The sequence below is a fragment of the Poromitra crassiceps genome (assembly GCF_964638095.1).
Source record: "Poromitra crassiceps genome assembly, chromosome: 10".
NCBI classification, from domain to species: domain Eukaryota; kingdom Metazoa; phylum Chordata; class Actinopteri; order Beryciformes; family Melamphaidae; genus Poromitra; species Poromitra crassiceps.
The window spans coordinates 42,584,612-42,604,601 of record NC_139631.1 but is presented as its reverse complement, the minus strand read 5'-3'; the positions used below and the strand labels follow the sequence as shown (position 1 = coordinate 42,604,601).

General features: G+C 44.9%; 1 protein-coding gene across 1 annotated transcript in view; it reads left to right on the top strand.

The window, feature by feature from the left end:
* The window catches only part of ogdha (oxoglutarate dehydrogenase a), a 113,431-nt gene that overhangs the window by 68,127 nt on the left and 25,314 nt on the right, over positions 1 to 19,990 (top strand). Inside the window, exons 6-15 of the mRNA XM_083644135.1 lie at positions 157 to 311; positions 739 to 885; positions 1,157 to 1,247; positions 3,024 to 3,203; positions 5,079 to 5,207; positions 11,370 to 11,549; positions 12,585 to 12,737; positions 17,210 to 17,312; positions 18,743 to 18,871; positions 19,148 to 19,298. Of these exons, the coding sequence (XP_083500261.1) occupies positions 157 to 311; positions 739 to 885; positions 1,157 to 1,247; positions 3,024 to 3,203; positions 5,079 to 5,207; positions 11,370 to 11,549; positions 12,585 to 12,737; positions 17,210 to 17,312; positions 18,743 to 18,871; positions 19,148 to 19,298 (1,418 nt within the window). The remainder of the gene's footprint in view (positions 1 to 156; positions 312 to 738; positions 886 to 1,156; positions 1,248 to 3,023; positions 3,204 to 5,078; positions 5,208 to 11,369; positions 11,550 to 12,584; positions 12,738 to 17,209; positions 17,313 to 18,742; positions 18,872 to 19,147; positions 19,299 to 19,990) is intronic.

Genomic DNA, 19,990 nt, shown 5'->3' with positions numbered 1-19,990 from the left:
ATATTAAAAGTCGACCTTGGTAATAACAACGATTATTCGAAAATTCGAAATTCGATGCCCATCCCTAGTACAAAGCCCATTTTGGTACTGTAGCCCCCCCCCCCCCCCCCCCCGATAGTAATATTTGAAGTAATATTTGCAGCATTTGTCCTCCAGATGGCGTACTGTCAACACATCGGAGTGGAGTTCATGTTCATCAATGATCTGGAGCAGTGTCAGTGGATCAGACAGAAGTTTGAGACTCCAGGAGTCATGCAGTTCAGTCTGGAGGAGAAGAGAACGCTGCTGGCCCGCATGGTCCGCTCCACCAGGTGATCTACACACAACCCCTGTCCACACACAGAACCTTACATCTAGAACCTCCATCTTACATCGAGAACCTCAATTTTTGGATCATATCAGAGCTAGAACCACCATCGTAGAACAATCCTGGAGCTAGAACCTCCATTTTAGAACCATCTTTGAGGTAGAACATCTATTTTAGAACAATCTTGGAGCTAGACTGTCCATTTTAGAACTATTTTGGAGCTAGAACCTCCATTTTAGCATCATCGTGGAGCTAGAACCACCATCTCGGAGCTAGAACTTTTATCTTGGTGCTGGAACCATTTTGATCTGTCTGATCTGTTGTGCAGATGGCGAACTTTGTAATTAAGTTATTGTAATATAAATTAATCTCACTGTGTGCGTGTGTGTGTGCGTGTGTGCGTGCGTGCATGTGTGTGCGTGTTTGTGCAGGTTTGAGGAGTTCCTGCAGAGGAAGTGGTCTGCAGAGAAGCGTTTTGGTCTGGAGGGCTGTGAGTCTCTGATCCCCGCTCTGAAGACCATCATCGACAAGTCCTCTGACAAGGGAGTGGAGAACGTCATCATGGGCATGCCTCACAGGTGACACACACACACACACACACACACACACACACACACACACACACACACACACACACACACTGCCTCACAGGTGACACACACACACACACACACACACACACACTGCCTCACAGGTGACACAAACACTCACTCTCTCTCTGATTTCTCAGTCTGTTTGCTGTTTAGATACAGATGGTTGGAGCTGTTGAACATACTCTCTCTCTCCCCCTATCTGAAAGGTATCTCTCTCTCTCTCTCTCTCTCTCTCTCTCTCTCTCTCTCTTTCCAGGGGGCGTCTGAATGTTTTGGCCAATGTGATCCGTAAAGAGTTGGAACAGATCTTCTGTCAGTTTGACTCCAAGCTGGAGGCAGCAGATGAGGTACTGCTGCTCGCCTGTCTGACGTCAGCTCTCTCACATTTATGGAGCAGTTGTTGTGAATTAGGGATGGGCATCAGTAATCCAAAATCGATAATTGATCGTTAAGGAATCACTTCGATCATGTGGAATTTTTATCGATTTTTTTATATATATATTTTTTAATCAAATATATGTGCTGAAAGAGTGGATTTCACTACTTGGTCCAAGTAGTGACCAGGTGAGGGCGCAATCTAACTAGTTTTAGGAGACAGAAAACTATGAGGGTGGGCTTGCCAAGGTGATTCATGGGAGGTGAATGAGAGCCAGCACTCAGCAGCCAGCAGAAATGGAGAAAGCAAAACGGAGTTTTGTTTCGGTCCATTTCGAGTTAAACTACGACTTTGATCATTGCGATGCCGTGTATTCACCTTATTCACCACGCCCACTTTTTCTCTCTTCCGCGTTACACGCAATTGTATTTGTTCTTCCGGTTCAGCGCTAGTTGGCGGCCAATTTCAAAACAAAACGTCAGTATGAATGAAGTTTGGCAACATTCAGAATGAAGCTACACTGCGGCCAACTTCAGTTACATGTTCATAGGGTTACTGCTGCGAGGAGCCGATGGCTGTACCCGGTCGGCATTTAACATTGGTCACAAAAGAACGTCGACAGTGTTTTCTCACTGCCAGTAGCCTAACTACAGTAGGGTTTGACAGATAGCTAGTCTGACCGGTGTCAGCACAGCCAGCGCTCCCAGTCGTCGCTGCTCCTTAAATATTTCCAAATAGGCGTTATTCTGATAAACTGGTCACATATACGTTACGTTCTCACCCGAAAAATATTAAAACTTTAAAACAGTTTGTTTTTTTTTGCTTGAAAACAGCTTTTTGGCAAGTCTAAAAATGACTACGGTAGGCGTCATCTACTTCCGTGTCTAAAACCGGAAAGTCGATTACAAAATGACGTCATGCAGAAGCGTCCTTGTCTGGGCAAAGAATAAGGTGAAATAAGTGCAACACGGCCACAACGCCAATGATCCAGCACTTAACATCAGCAGCGAACATCCCAGCCTGGTTAACGTTAACGTGTGTTCACGTCTCACCCTGCCCTGAGCTCATCTTCATCCTAAACAAGAGTCAGCAGGCTGGACGCTGGAGGTAACTTCACGTTGTTGTTGACCGTATGAGTGGACACTATAGTCACCAGCGCCTTCATATGTGACTCACTGTTATCTCTTTCATGAGGCTCTAAGTTAAATAGGCATACATTCAGGCGGTGTCTCGCGTGGTCAATGTGTCCCAGCCCAGGCAGACAGGATCAGGGATTCAACCCCCGCAGTAAAAACACACATCTGAACAGACGTCTATGTACCTGCTTTTGAATCCCCAATCCTGTAGTGTAGAGCCACAGCACCGTCTTTTGGTGTCTTTAGTATTTTCTGCCATAATCATTTTGTAAAATATATATATATATATATATATATATATATATTATCATTATTATTATCGATAATTGATCGTTCATTTTCCCGAATTTCGATTATGGCAATTTATTCAAAATGCCCATCCCTATTGTCATTTTTTTTTCTCTTTGATTTTTTTCTATGTATGAAACAGAGGTCACTCTGTTTTCCTGCAAACTACACAACACACAGCTGAATAGCACGTACGTTCTTCCAACATGGCCACCAGCGGCTGTAGCTTCTCCTCTAATGTCTCTGAACCCCCCCTCAGGGTTCTGGCGATGTGAAGTACCACCTGGGCATGTACCACCTAATGTCTCTGAACCCCCCCTCAGGGATCTGGCGATGTGAAGTACCACCTGGGCATGTACCACCGGAGGATCAACCGCGTGACCGACCGGAACATCACGCTGTCTCTGATGGCCAACCCATCTCACCTGGAGGCCGTGGACCCCGTGGTGCAGGGCAAGACCAAGGCTGAGCAGTTCTACTGCGGAGACACAGACGGGAACAGGGTGAGAGACAGAGACAAAGAGGTCTACTGTGGAGACACAGACGGGAACAGGGTGAGAGACAGAGACAGAGAGCTCTACTGTGGAGACACAGACGGGAACAGGGTGAGAGACAGAGACAAAGAGGTCTACTGTGGAGACACAGACGGGAACAGGGTGAGAGACAGAGACAGAGAGCTCTACTGTGGAGACACAGACGGGAACAGGGTGAGAGACAGAGACAAAGAGGTCTACTGTGGAGACACAGACGGGAACAGGGTGAGAGACAGAGACAGAGAGGTCTACTGTGGAGACACAGACGGGAACAGGGTGAGAGACAGAGACAGAGAGGTCTACTGTGGAGACACAGATGGGAACAGGGTGAGAGACAGAGACAGAGAGGTCTACTGTGGAGACACAGATGGGAACAGGGTGAGAGACAGACAGGTGGACACAGAGACAGAGAGGTCTACTGTGGAGACACAGATGGGAACAGGGTGAGAGACAGACAGGTGGACACACAAACAGGTCTACTGTGGAGACACAGATGGGAACAGGGTGAGAGACAGACAGGTGGACACACAAACAGGTCTACTGTGGAGACACAGATGGGAACAGGGTGAGAGACAGACAGGTGGACAGACAGACAGGTGGACAGACAGACAGACAGGTGGACAGACAGACAGGGTGAGAGACAGACAGGTGGACACACAAACAGGTCTACTGTGGAGACACAGATGGGAACAGGGTGAGAGACAGACAGACAGACAGGTGGACAGACAGACAGGTCTACTGCAGAGACACTGTAGACTGTATAAAAGTATGGAATGTAGCTACCGTGATGTCACCCATTGGTTGGTGGACTCGTTTTGAAGCCTTGAGTTTGGCATTTTGGTCGTCGCCATCTTGGATGAGAAGAGCCACAGCGCCGCCTGCTATTGGTCTGTGATCGGCGAGCTGCACGATCACTGGACAGGCAACCTGTCAATCACCCCCCAAAGCATAGTCTGCTTTATCGTCTATTTGACTCTAATTGGGAGCATAATTGACTAAATAACATCATGATGTGTTGAAGACTTGAAACTAGAGATTGAGACAAACTCATTAGGAAAGTGTTTTACTGAGGTCATAAATCAAGTGAGAAGTAGGGTCATTTTCATTTCCATTCACTTCTATACAATCACACTTCTTTTTGTAGTCAGTGGAGTCACCCCTGCTGGCCATTAGTAAGAATGCACGTTTAAGGCACTTCGGCATTTACTTCTTTTGTCAGCCGTGGAGGTTGCCCACACGGTTACCGGATAAGACAGACAGACAGACAGACAGACAGACAGACAGAGAGACAGGTGAACAGACAGACAGACAGACAGGTGAACAGACAGACAAGTGAACAGACAGAGAGACAGGTGAACAGACAGACAGAGAGACAGACAGACAGACAGAGAGACAGGTGAACAGACACCTGTCTGTCTGTTCACTTGTCTGACAGGTGCACAGTCTGTCTGAAGATGGATAGAGGGATTTTGTGGTTCAGGTCAAAGAAAACAACGGAAGAATTTTGCTTTTGGCGACACTAACGGGTTGTGTGCGTTTCTGTGTGTGTGTGTGTGTGTGTGTTTCTCTGTGTGTGAGTGTGTGTGTGAGTGTGTGTGTTTCTCTGTGTGTGTGTGTGTGTGTGTGTGTGTGTGTGTGTGAGTGTGTGTGTTTCTCTGTGTGTGTGTGTGTGTGTGTGTGAGTGTGTGTGTTTCTCTGTGTGTGTGTGTGTGTGTGTGTGAGAGTGTGAGTGTGTTTCTGTGTGTGAGTGTGTTTCTGTGTGTGTGTGTGTGTGTGTGTTTCTCTGTGTGTGTGTGTGTGTGTGTGTGTGTGTGTGTGTGTGTGTGTGTGTGTGTGTGAGTGCAGGTGATGTCCATCCTGATCCATGGAGACGCAGCGTTCGCGGGTCAAGGCATCGTGTACGAAACCTTCCACTTGTCTGACCTGCCCTCCTACACCACGCACGGCACCGTGCACGTGGTGGTCAACAACCAGGTAACACACACATACCACACCACATGCACCACTTCTGTTTGTTCTTTTCAACTGGACCTTTCCATCAATACGTCACGTGGTGAAGTTTCTGTAGTCTGAGTCAATACGTCACGTGGTGAAGTTTCTGTAGTCTGAGTCAATACGTCACGTGGTGAAGTTTCTGTAGTCTGAGTCAATATGTCACGTGGTGAAGTGTCTGTAGTCTGAGTCAATACGTCACGTGGTGAAGTGTCTGTAGTCTGGGTCAATACGTCACGTGGTGAAGTGTCTGTAGTCTGAGTCAATACGTCACGTGGTGAAGTGTCTGTAGTCTGAGTCAATACGTCACGTGGTGAAGTGTCTGTAGTCTGAGTCAATACGTCACGTGGTGAAGTTTCTGTAGTCTGAGTCAATACGTCACGTGGTGAAGTGTCTGTAGTCTGAGTCAATACGTCACGTGGTGAAGTGTCTGTAGTCTGGGTCAATATGTCACGTGGTGAAGTTTCTGTAGTCTGAGTCAATACGTCACGTGGTGAAGTGTCTGTAGTCTGGGTCAATATGTCACGTGGTGAAGTGTCTGTAGTCTGAGTCAATACGTCACGTGGTGAAGTTTCTGTAGTCTGAGTCAATACGTCACGTGGTGAAGTTTCTGTAGTCTGAGTCAATACGTCACGTGGTGAAGTGTCTGTAGTCTGGGTCAATATGTCACGTGGTGAAGTGTCTGTAGTCTGAGTCAATACGTCACGTGGTGAAGTGTCTGTAGTCTGAGTCAATACGTCACATGGTGAAGTGTCTGTAGTCTGAGTCAATACGTCACATGGTGAAGTGTCTGTAGTCTGAGTCAATACGTCACATGGTGAAGTGTCTGTAGTCTGAGTCAATACGTCACGTGGTGAAGTTTCTGTAGTCTGAGTCAATACGTCACATGGTGAAGTGTCTGTAGTCTGGGTCAATATGTCACGTGGTGAAGTGTCTGTAGTCTGAGTCAATACGTCACGTGGTGAAGTTTCTGTAGTCTGAGTCAATACGTCACGTGGTGAAGTTTCTGTAGTCTGAGTCAATACGTCACGTGGTGAAGTTTCTGTAGTCTGAGTCAATACGTCACGTGGTGAAGTTTCTGTAGTCTGAGTCAATATGTCACGTGGTGAAGTGTCTGTAGTCTGAGTCAATACGTCACGTGGTGAAGTGTCTGTAGTCTGAGTCAATACGTCACGTGGTGAAGTTTCTGTAGTCTGAGTCAATACGTCACGTGGTGAAGTGTCTGTAGTCTGAGTCAATACGTCACGTGGTGAAGTGTCTCAGTCAAAAGAAGAAAGAACATATATCATATAACATATATCACACTGTATTGTATTGTTAACTCACCTGGGTAGTCTCACATGTACATCACACTGTAGATAAAAAAAAAATTTAGATAAATTTTTATTTCTGTGTCATGCACCACATTCAAGGTGCCCAGCCCGTCTGGGCTTACAAGACACAAATCATTCAAGTTCAACAATACAAACAAATCAACAAACAAGCTACAAAATGCTCAAACATAAACAAGACAGAGTTATATATTCAGATGAACAGCTTCTCCATTCTGAGATTCCAAGCCCTCCCAATAAACCTAGCCAAACTGAAGACTTCATCTCTGAACAACCATTCCAACTTCGCATCACTGTATTGTATTGTTACCTCACCTGGGTGAAAATGCCCCCCCCCCCCCCCAGCATTGCACACTGTCACTGAACTGAAAGGTAGAAGCCATAACATCATATAAAAATTAATAAACATATTAAGTAGGGCTACATCACATTAATAAACATATTAAGTAGGGCTACATCACATTGGGGGGAAAACTGACATTGCAATTTTTCTGTGATATATATTAGAATCTAATATATATCACAGAAAATAAATGGATGAAAAAAGACATGAATTTAAGCTCTATCAGCCCCTTTAAGCAAGTGGCCTTGTGGGTAACCTGCGGACGCGAGTGTGTTTTTAGCTGTTTTAGCTTCCCCTGGCTCATAGCTGCTCACATGCTTTTTACTAAGGCCCAATTCCAATCCGCCCCCTAAACACTCAAGCCCTGAACCCTCAGTCCCTCTAATGGCCGCCATCTGAAAGTGGTTGAGTCATCAAGTGTGGAAGGGATCCACATTGGATAAATAAGAGGATTGGGACAGCAGAGCCCTTTGCACTTGACAAGATGATGTTGACTCTGGCAGGTTTGGGGCTCGCTATTGTATATTGTTTAATTGTCAAGACGCTTTAAGGAATAGACTCCCTGATGAGTCTGTTATCATCCAGGCTCTGGTTCCGAGTGGAACAGGTCATTTAAAAATAAATGTAGCCTACTGCAAAATCTGCAATCTGCAACATGTGTAATTATAATTAAAATAAGCATAATAATGACATGTCACCCAACATTATACACAATGTCAATACTGTAGAATACAGATTCGGTAAAACTATTTCTCATTCATCAAAAAAGTTGTGGATTGCAATTGTAATAGAAATGATCGATGATTATACTCGGATTGTGTAAAATAACTACTTGCAGCATTCCTCTGATATAATATTTTTGTCTAATCTGAAATCCCTATTAATGTAATGTTTCATTGTCAATTAAGGCATTCCAGCGCACTCGCAAACACCACGTTCGTTTCGCGCGTGTGTGGTTTAATTTTTTTGACAGATATTTGCAGCCTTCCCCGTTTTATACGTCACAACGCTATGCATTGTGGGCAATTCCCTTTCCGTAAGTGGCCATAGCTGCTCCCTTACGGTAAGGGGGCAGAAAGGGCTCACTCCGAGCCCTCATTCACTTTGCGATTTCACTGTGGGACATCCCTAAACCCTCACTCCCTTCACGTGAACGCGCCTCTAAGGGCTTGAGGCAGTAAGGGGGCGGATTGGAATTGGGCCTAAGAGTCCGGAATCATTCTGCAGTGGAGAACTGGCACTTTATTTCGGTACAGCAGCGTAGTATACATGGTAGTATACATGGTAGTATACATAGTAGTATACATAGTAGTATACATGGTAGTATACATGGTAGTATACATGGTAGTATACATGGTAGTATACATGGTAGTATACATAGTAGTATACATGGTAGTATACATAGTAGTATACATAGTAGTATACATAGTAGTATACATGGTAGTATACATGGTAGTATACATAGTAGTATACATGGTAGTATACATAGTAGTATACATAGTAGTATACATGGTAGTATACATGGTAGTATACATGGTAGTATACATAGTAGTATACATGGTAGTATACATAGTAGTATACATAGTAGTATACATGGTAGTATACATAGTAGTATACATGGTAGTATACATGGTAGTATACATGGTAGTATACATAGTAGTATACATAGTAGTATACATAGTAGTATACATGGTAGTATACATGGTAGTATACATGGTAGTATACATGGTAGTATACATAGTAGTATACATGGTAGTATACATAGTAGTATACATAGTAGTATACATAGTAGTATACATGGTAGTATACATGGTAGTATACATAGTAGTATACATGGTAGTATACATAGTAGTATACATAGTAGTATACATGGTAGTATACATAGTAGTATACATGGTAGTATACATAGTAGTATACATAGTAGTATACATAGTAGTATACATAGTAGTATACATGGTAGTATACATGGTAGTATACATGGTAGTATACATGGTAGTATACATAGTAGTATACATGGTAGTATACATAGTAGTATACATAGTAGTATACATAGTAGTATACATGGTAGTATACATGGTAGTATACATAGTAGTATACATGGTAGTATACATAGTAGTATACATAGTAGTATACATGGTAGTATACATAGTAGTATACATGGTAGTATACATAGTAGTATACATAGTAGTATACATAGTAGTATACATGGTAGTATACATGGTAGTATACATAGTAGTATACATGGTAGTATACATAGTAGTATACATAGTAGTATACATAGTAGTATACATGGTAGTATACATGGTAGTATACATAGTAGTATACATGGTAGTATACATAGTAGTATACATAGTAGTATACATAGTAGTATACATGGTAGTATACATGGTAGTATACATAGTAGTATACATGGTAGTATACATGGTAGTATACATAGTAGTATACATAGTAGTATACATGGTAGTATACATGGTAGTATACATAGTAGTATACATAGTAGTATACATAGTAGTATACATGGTAGTATACATGGTAGTATACATAGTAGTATACATGGTAGTATACATGGTAGTATACATGGTAGTATACATAGTAGTATACATGGTAGTATACATGGTAGTATACATAGTAGTATACATGGTAGTATACATGGTAGTATACATGGTAGTATACATGGTAGTATACATGGTAGTGTACATGGTAGTGTACATGGTAGTATACATGGTAGTATACATGGTAGTATACATGGTAGTATACATGGTAGTATACATGGTAGTATACATACTAGTATACATGGTAGTATACATGGTAGTATACATGGTAGTATACATGGTAGTATACATACTAGTATACATACTAGTATACATGGTAGTATACATGGTAGTATACATGGTAGTATACATGGTAGTATACATGGTAGTATACATAGTAGTATACATGGTAGTATACATGGTAGTATACATGGTAGTATACTTAAGCAATATATCACGAGAGCAAGTGTGTTGTGGTGAATATATCCCGCTGATAAGCTGCGGCCTCGTGAGATAACAGCTTATCAGCGGGATATATTCCACAACACACGCTGCTCGAGTGCTATATTGCTTTTATAAAACGGTTTCCAAGTATAATAATATAATAATAATAATACTATAAGTCCGACTGGCATTTTATTCTGATAGAGTCAGTTGAAACACTACTGTAAGGCGGGACCTCTAGCAAGAAGATAGACGTGCGGGTGATTTGATTGGATCGTTCTGGAGACTGAAGTCGACATTGGCCAATCCTGGCGCTTGCTGAGAGCTTTTGCAAAGTCCGACACCAGAGCCGTATGCCGACACCAAGTAACGTTACGTCTTATTTAGAAATGCGGGGTTAAGAGTGAGGGCGCGCGAGAGAGGGGTTAAGACATTAGCCCGCGTCTATTCTTGTACAAAACATAATTTTCTGCGAAGTATTAGTAAAGTTATCAGCGAAGATCGATTCACAAGGATCTGGAAGCTGTCTCCGCCATTTTGTTTTTGAGGTACTTTTAGTAAGAGAGTTGCGCCATCATGCGTCCATAATGACTCATTGTAAGGACTAGTGACCCTCCATACAGCAGATCAGGAGAAAGCTGTTTGGCTCGAGCGCAGTGCTGCCTTTTAGTAAGAGAGTTGCCATGGCAACCAATAACCCATGGCCATGGGTTATTGAACTCGGTTACTGGAATTATACAATGGCTGTGAACCAATCAGATTGCTTGATTTGAGAGAGCCGTTTTATAAATAGCAGTATACATGGTAGTATACATGGCCTCTCGTTGATGTTCTAAGAGTGACTAAAGTTATCATAGTTAGCTGGAAACGAGCTTAGACCGTCACCGAGAGGCTGTGCTTTTTGTTCGGCGTTCACACTGCCAAAGTTTGTCTCTTAGGGCGTTTTCACACCTGCCTCGTCCGGTTTCTCATTTCAGACACAAAAATGACAAATAGAGCTGCCAAAACCCTCCCAGACTGACCAGGAGACTCTGTTAGTCTCCCGGGATGGAAAATATAAATTCTCCCAGTAATTTTTTTGATGGGTAAATTATAATGTTTGCGCTTTGGGCAGTGTTGTAGCCTACTTCATTTCATATCATATGGTGACAGGATCAGAGAGTGTGTGTGTGTGTGTGTGTGTGTGTGTGTGTTCACGACACGTTCACACCACAAACGAACCGCACTAGAGTTAGTTTGGAACCGCACCGAGACCACCTCTCTCACCAGGTCTCGGTCCGCTTGTTTGGTCTGCTTTTGGTGCACACCAGAGTTCGATTGCTGCATTCACACCTGCCCGAACGAAAGCTTGTTAGCAGCTACGAGCCAGGCTAAGCTAAAATAGGCTAGCCCCACACACCAGAGGCTTCCCGACTATGTTTCATAGTCTCTCTCTCTCATTCAGTTTGTCTCTCTCTCTCTCTCTCTCTCTCTCTCTCTCTCTCTCTCCCCTCAGATTGGTTTCACCACAGACCCTCGTATGGCTCGCTCCTCTCCGTACCCCACGGACGTGGCTCGCGTCGTCAACGCTCCCATCTTCCACGTGAACGCAGACGACCCCGAGGCCGTGGTGTACGTCTGCAACGTGGCTGCTGAGTGGAGGGCCACCTTCCACAAGGACGTGGTGGTGGACCTGGTCAGTGCACGCACACACACACACACACTCTCACACACACACGCACACGCTCACGCACACACACACACACACACGCACACTCACACACACTCACTCACACACACGCACGCACACACACACACACACACACACACACACACACACTCACACTCACTCACACACACGCAGGCACACACACGCACACGCACACACACACACACACGCACGCACGCACACACACACACACACACACTCACTCACACACACACACGCACACACGCACGCACACACTCACACACACACTCTCACACACACGCACGCACTCACACACACACGCACACACACACACACACACACACACTCACACACACACACACACACTCACGCACACACACACACACACACAGCACAAGTCTCAAATGTAGGAAAGTGAAGTCGGAACAAATCAGGAGTCCGGTATCAATTTAATGTCTTAAAGAAAACAATGAAATATGGTTTTAACAGGATACAAACTTGGTACAAGCATCATGACAACATGGTAATCCCTCTGTCTGTCTCTACCTGTCTGTCTGTCTCTCTACCTGTCTGTCTCTCTACCTGTCTGTCTCTCCACCTGTCTGTCTCTCTACCTGTCTGTCTCTCCACCTGTCTGTCTCTCCACCTGTCTGTCTCTCCACCTGTCTGTCTCTCCACCTGTCTGTCTCTCCACCTGTCTGTCTCTCCACCTGTCTGTCTCTCCACCTGTCTGTCTGTCTCTCCACCTGTCTGTCTGTCTCTCCACCTGTCTGTCTGTCTCTCTACCTGTCTGTCTCTCCACCTGTCTGTCTCTCCACCTGTCTGTCTCTCCACCTGTCTGTCTGTCTACCTGTCTGTCTGTCTACCTGTCTCTCCACCTGTCTGTCTCTCTACCTGTCTGTCTGTCTACCTGTCTCTCCACCTGTCTGTCTCTCCACCTGTCTGTCTCTCTACCTGTCTGTCTCTCTACCTGTCTGTCTGTCTCTCCACCTGTCTGTCTCTCCACCTGTCTGTCTCTCCACCTGTCTGTCTCTCCACCAGGTGTGTTACCGGAGGATGGGCCATAATGAGATGGACGAGCCGATGTTCACTCAGCCTCTGATGTACAAACAGATCAAGAAGCAGAAAGGAGTTCTGCTGAAGTACGCTGAGAAGCTGATCGCTGAGGGGGCAGTGACACGGCAGGAGTACGAGGTAACACACACACACACACACACACACACACACACAGAAACACACACACACACACATACAAACACACACACACACACACACACATACATACACACACACACACACACACACACACACACACACACACACACACAGAAACACACACACACACACACACACACACACACACACACACACACACACACACAGAAACACACACACACACACACACACACAGAAACACACACACACACACATACAAACACACACACACACACACACACATACATACACACACACACACACACACACACACACACACACACACAGAAACACACACACACACACACACACACACACACACACACACACACACACAGAAACACACACACACACACACACACACACACACAGAAACACACACACACACACACACACACTCTGGACCAAGGGACACATAACGACAGTGACAGCTGAAATGGGTCTCAGACATTCTCAGAGGCTCTGTGTGACGTATTCTGACTGAAAACAAACATTGCCCTGACTGAAACGAGGTAGAGAGGCGGGACATGTGTGTGTGGAGGAGTTTGATTGGACCGCTCTGAGGACCGGACTTGACGTTGGCCAATCCTGCCGCTTGAATGCTGCCAATCCCACTTGATGGATCGATGGATCCCACCGGATTTTACCAGACAAATCTGAAAGCTACTGGTCACGTTTCAATAACAGTCCATGTTTCAATAACAGTCCATGTTTCAATAACAGTCCATGTTTCAATAACAGTCCATGTACAAACAATGCGAGTTAACGAGCCAGTTACAGGTCATTGGCATTCTGCATTAAATGAAGACATTACTGTTCATTTGATTTTGTCTGTTACAGACTTATTGGCCAAGTATATTAACATTGATGGGCTAAAAAAACAAGTCTGCCCAGGTTACAGCCACTGGTTGGCCATCTTGCCTGCTCAGAATCTTCTCCAAGCCTGAAGATTGATTGACAGCTGTCATATGATTGGTTGAAATGGGGTAGAAATGTAGTAGTGACTGTTCTGAATTAGGGATGGGCATCGAATTTCGAATTTTCGAATAATCGTTGTTATTATCAAGGTCGACTTTTATTATTGAAATTCGAAATTCAAAAAAAAAAAAAAAAAAAAACATTTTTTTTTTTTTTTTAGTGAAATGTTGCATTGTCTCCCCTGATTGTAAGTATAGTCAAATCGCTTGGTTTGAGCAAGTAAAACAATTTTTATAAGCATTTTAAGCAAGGTTTATGGAAAAATGAATGGCGGATGAAATCCCATGAAGAGGGAGAGGGGGTGACTTTGGCACCCCTTTGGCACTCAGACCTGAGCCTACTAAATATTTAATGAACCACTCATGATTGTCAAAACTGTTTTTTATTTTCGAAAATGTCAATGTCATGTAACATGTTCTTTACTTCAGTGGTCTAATGCTTGTTTGAGCTAAAAATCCACAGCAGAAGCTTTTTCTATTAATTAATAAAGCCGTAGACTTAGAATCAGGGGAGACAATGCAACATTTCACTCACAAAAAAAAAAAAAACACAAAAAAACACAAAAAAAAAAAATAATAATAATAAAATAAATAAATAAAAAAATAAAAAACATTTTTAATTTTTTTTACATTTTTATTTTTATTTTCGAATTTCGAATTAAATTCGAATTTGGCCAGCGAATTTCGAATAGTGTTTTTGCTAGAAATGCCCATCCCTATTCTGAATGAACTCAGCCTAAGATAGCCCCGGGTTAACTTTTCGGCCCCTTTTCACACACATTTGTTAACCCAGGTTGACCTAAACCGGGGGTTAGTAGAGCCCAGGGCCGTTGGAACCAGTGCTGCCAGATACAGATAATGGCCCCGTTTCACACTGGCAACGTTTAGCCCCATGTTTAGATGAAAAGTCTGGGCTATAACCTGCTCCAGAGCAGGGTTAGCTAGTCCCAGGGTGAAGTCGGGGTTAACCTGCTCCAGAGCAGGGCCAGCTAGTCCCAGGCTGAAGTCAGGGTTAACCTGCTCCAGAGCAGGGTTAGCTAGTCCCAGGCTGAAGACGGGGTTAACCTGCTCCAGAGCAGGGTTAGCTAATCCCAGGCTGAAGTCAGGGTTAACCTGCTCCAGAGCAGGGCCAGCTAGTCCCAGGCTGAAGTCAGGGTTAACCTGCTCCAGAGCAGGGCCAGCTAGTCCCAGGCTGAAGTCAGGGTTAACCTGCTCCAGAGCAGGGCCAGCTAGTCCCAGGCTGAAGTCAGGATTAACCTGCTCCAGAGCAGGGTTAGCTAATCCCAGGCTGAAGTCAGGGTTAACCTGCTCCAGAGCAGGGCCAGCTAGTCCCAGGCTGAAGTCAGGGTTAACCTGCTCCAGAGCAGGGCCAGCTAGTCCCAGGCTGAAGTCAGGATTAACCTGCTCCAGAGCAGGGTTAGCTAGTCCCAGGCTGAAGACGGGGTTAACCTGCTCCAGAGCAGGGCCAGCTAGTCCCAGGCTGAAGTCGGGGTTAACCTGCTCCAGAGCAGGGTTAGCTAGTCCCAGGCTGAAGTCAGGGTTAACCTGCTCCAGAGCAGGGCCAGCTAGTCCCAGGCTGAAGTCAGGATTAACCTGCTCCAGAGCAGGGTTAGCTAGTCCCAGGCTGAAGTCAGGGTTAACCTGCTCCAGAGCAGGGTTAGCTAGTCCCAGGCTGAAGTCAGGGTTAACCTGCTCCAGAGCAGGGCCAGCTAGTCCCAGGCTGAAGTCAGGGTTAACCTGCTCCAGAGCAGGGCCAGCTAGTCCCAGGCTGAAGTCAGGGTTAACCTGCTCCAGAGCAGGGCCAGCTAGTCCCAGGCTGAAGTCAGGATTAACCTGCTCCAGAGCAGGGTTAGCTAGTCCCAGGCTGAAGACGGGGTTAACCTGCTCCAGAGCAGGGCCAGCTAGTCCCAGGCTGAAGTCGGGGTTAACCTGCTCCAGAGCAGGGTTAGCTAGTCCCAGGCTGAAGTCAGGGTTAACCTGCTCCAGAGCAGGGCCAGCTAGTCCCAGGCTGAAGACGGGGTTAACCTGCTCCAGAGCAGGGTTAGCTAGTCCCAGGCTGAAGACGGGGTTAACCTGCTCCAGAGCAGGGCCAGCTAGTCCCAGGCTGAAGACGGGGTTAACCTGCTCCAGAGCAGGGCCAGCTAATCCCAGGCTGAAGTCAGGGTTAACCTGCTCCAGAGCAGGGCCAGCTAGTCCCAGGCTGAAGTCAGGGTTAACCTGCTCCAGAGCAGGGCCAGCTAGTCCCAGGCTGAAGTCAGGGTTAACCTGCTCCAGAGCAGGGTTAGCTAGTCCCAGGCTGAAGACGGGGTTAGCCCACTTTGGAATGTTCCAGGATTGTGCAAGTGTGAAAGCTTTCTTAGCCTGGGGCTAACAGCTCCCTACGCTACGTTCACACAGACACAGGGAACCTACGCCTTGCCTCAACCCTCGCCTACGCCTGCAGACCTTGAGCTGGGCGTGAACCGATCACACCGCACGCCTTTGCACGCTGAACCTGGAGCCGAGTCACAAGCGCCTCTCCTCTCTCTGTGGTCCCGAATTATCATGTGTAGGTAAAATAAATCTGATATATTTAATGTTCTATTGATGCTGGATATGTTATAACCAGGTCTGACTATAGTCTGACATTTTAGAGAGGTGATCTTGCAAGAATATGTGCTGGCACAACAACATTGTCCATCTTTACATTACATTACATTACGTCATTTGGCAGACGCTTTTATCCAAAGCGACTTACAATAACACATTTTTTGTCTGCAATAGAACAATCAACTATGGAGCACAGTCTATGACAACTACAGCTTCTGAAGGAACAGTGGTACAAGTTTAGGTTAGTGGTACAAGGTTGGTTAGTTTTTTTTTTTTTTTTTTTTTTTTTAATATAAGGAAAGAGAGAGACGAGGTTAGATCAAGAAGGGCCCAGATGGAGCCTGAAAAGGTGTGTCTTTAGTCTTTTCCGAAAGATCGGCAGTGATTCTTCGGTCGCTATTCTCTCTCATGAAGATTTTTTTGCCGACAGGGAGAAAGCCCCACGTGTTAGCCACCCGTCAATCTCTCTCTCTCTCTCTCTGCTCAACGCTGTTGTAGTAACTCCATTTTATTTTGAAATTCAGTTGACTTTGCCATTTCCCACGGATATTGTCGCATTTTTCTTTGGTGGCTTGACAGAAGAAGCCTGCCTGCACGCGCCTAGTCTGCTTGAATAGAACTCACGCCTAAACGATAAAATCGGCAAGGCACAGGCGAGGCGTGGGTACACGCAGGGTTCACGCTCAGGCGCTCGGTGTACACAGCCTCGTTGACTAAAACGGACGCCTATTTAAAAGCGTGGGTAAAGGCAAGGCGTAGGTAAGGCTTGGGTGGCCGGTGTGAACTAAGCCCTAGACTCACTTAACCCCGGCTAAGTGTAGTGTGAAAAACCCTTTTGTCTACAGAGTGAACATCCTTGCTCTCTCTCTCTCTCTCTCTCTGCAGGAGGAGATAGCCAAGTATGATAAGATCTGTGAGGAGGCGCACGCTCGCTCCAAAGACGAGAAGATCCTCCACATCAAGCACTGGCTGGACTCTCCATGGCCCGGTGCGTTCGTAAAGCCAGGCTCAGTAAAGCCAGGCTCACCTGTGTGTGGCCCTGAGTCTCTAGTCCTCCCTCTAGCCTAGTAGGTTCCCCACTAGGGTCCAGATACCTCCAGGGATCCCAAGTAAAACATGCAGTAGTTACATTTATTACGGTCACAGTGTCTGTGTGTATTTATTATTATTATTATTATTATTAATAATAATAATAATAATATTATTGTTATTAATAATCATTATTATTAATATGTACTAGGGGCTGCAGAGATGAGTGGATGTAACTACGTAAGTCGATGCCTACCATGAGACGTTGATCAGTCGTAATGTGGTTTGATGCAAGCTCATCAAGATGTAGAGCTTTTTTCCTCCACTCTTTTCTCTATCTATGTTTATGGTTTCTACACATGGTTTCTATCTGGAGTTTAGCCACAGTTTGTGCGGGAGGAGTTGCAGCGAGAGCAGCGTCATAATGAAAGGATGGAAGAAGGGCATCTATTTACGTGAACAACAGATGGATATGGTGCAACCCGCATGGACACATGAGTGAAAGAACGTGTGTGTGCAGCCCAATCATCAAACTGTAACTTCACATTATTTTCCCAGAGAGTTTTTCCAATTAATTTATGATTGCATTTACATTCCTAACATGGCTAACGTTAATGCGTCGCAAGCATAGGGTCGCAAACTGCTGACGTCATCAAATCAGTGAACCAGACAGACTTTTTTTCTTTTTACTTATTTTTATACCAACACTGCACCACGTGATGACTAATCGACATCGAATCGACTCTATTTATTGAAAGGTCGACTTGAAAAAAAATCTGGAATCGTGCCACCCCTTCTTTACTCTGTCTGTACCAGGGTAGGAAATTAGCGGGGGCTCGAGGCCAAAATGACCCTAAAAAAATCTGGAATTGCCCTTGAAACTGGGGTGACGAGGGCTTTTAAATGCCCCCATAAAATAAAGAGTTTAATACTTTATGTATTTTAACATTATTCTATATTTGCAAAGCGTGACTCGAGAATGGCCAGCTAGGCATCCATACAACCCCTGCCCCTCCTCCTACTAGTGTTATTTACCTCAGTGACAGGCAGCACAAGCTAGCTGGCCAGCTAGTTCACTCATGTTTTTGCCAAGTACATTAATAACATGACAGACAATCAACAGTGTTGTTGAGATAGGAAATAAGGATCTTTAACTGGGATTGTTTATGAACTTTTAGAAATAAAATATGCTTGGATAAGAGTCATTGATTGGTCTGTCATGCTACATAGGTGCATCTAAGGTATTTCCCAACATTTGATAAAATTGCCCTGGAAGTGATCCAAAATGCCCCCGAAATATATTTCACATGGGCAAAAATAGCCCTCGTTTAAAAAAGTTAATTTCATACCCTGGTGTGTACTGACCTCAGGTCTGTGAACTGTCTCCAGGTTTCTTCACTCTGGATGGCCAGCCCAAGTCCATGAGCTGTCCCTCCACCGGCCTGACCGAGGAGAACCTCAACCAGATCGGACAGGTGGCCTCCTCTGTCCCCGTGGAGGACTTCACCATCCACGGAGGTCTCACACACACACACACACACACACACACACACACACACACACACACACACACACACACACACTCTCTCTCTCTCTCTCACACACACACACATTAATGTGATTATCAGCTGGAATCCCATTGGACACTGAAGGTTTCCAGATATTTGGGCATATTGAACATATTTGGGTGAATAATGAATGATAGGTTGCATATATTTGGATATATAATGACAATTTTGGTTATTGTTACCATATTTGGGTAAATGCTGACTGTGTGCGTGTGTGTTGGGTCAGGTCTGAGCCGTATCCTGAAGGGACGTGGTGAGATGGTGAAGAACCGGACGGTGGACTGGGCACTGGGAGAGTACATGGCCTTCGGATCACTGCTGCAAGAGGGGACCCATGTCCGCCTGTCAGGGCAGGACGTGGAGAGAGGGACATTCAGGTAGGAGAGAGAGAGAGAGACATGTACACCAGAGAGAGAGAGAGAGTGAGAGACAGGTACACTAGAGAGAGAGAGAGAGAGAGTGAGAGACAGGTACACTAGAGAGAGAGAGACGGGTACACTGGACCAGTAGGAGACTCTGCACACCACACTGTGGATCAAAGAGTAAAGTCCCCTGTAGCCCATTTTGAGAGAAACACCTCAAGGTTACCGTGGCTAAATGGTTTCAACAGGCTACGCGTTACCTGCCAATTAGGGATCGGTGGTGACTAATTCTCCCGACGTTTAAACGGAGATTTTAACGGCGACTAGACGCTATAAGTAAGAAAACACTCAGAAAACAACCAAAACTGAGTGCAATTTAATCTAGAAGTTTAAAACGTCTATTGTTTTTGCGTGTATTTATATCATTTGAAACGGTTAATTACGTTTTAATAGCAGATCCTGTGCCCCATCAGACGGGTCACTTAACTGCACAGCAGAATCACTCATGGTGCCAACATTTCAACTTTGTATTAGCATGCAGAACAGCACTATTAGTCGACACATAGCTTATCAGATAACTAACATCATGCATATAGAACAATAAATCATTTTAACCTCCAAAACACATTGACAAACAAACAATTGACACAAAAACACTGGGAACTCCGCCCACTTTCCTCTTCCACAGGTTTAATTTCCCAGAAGGC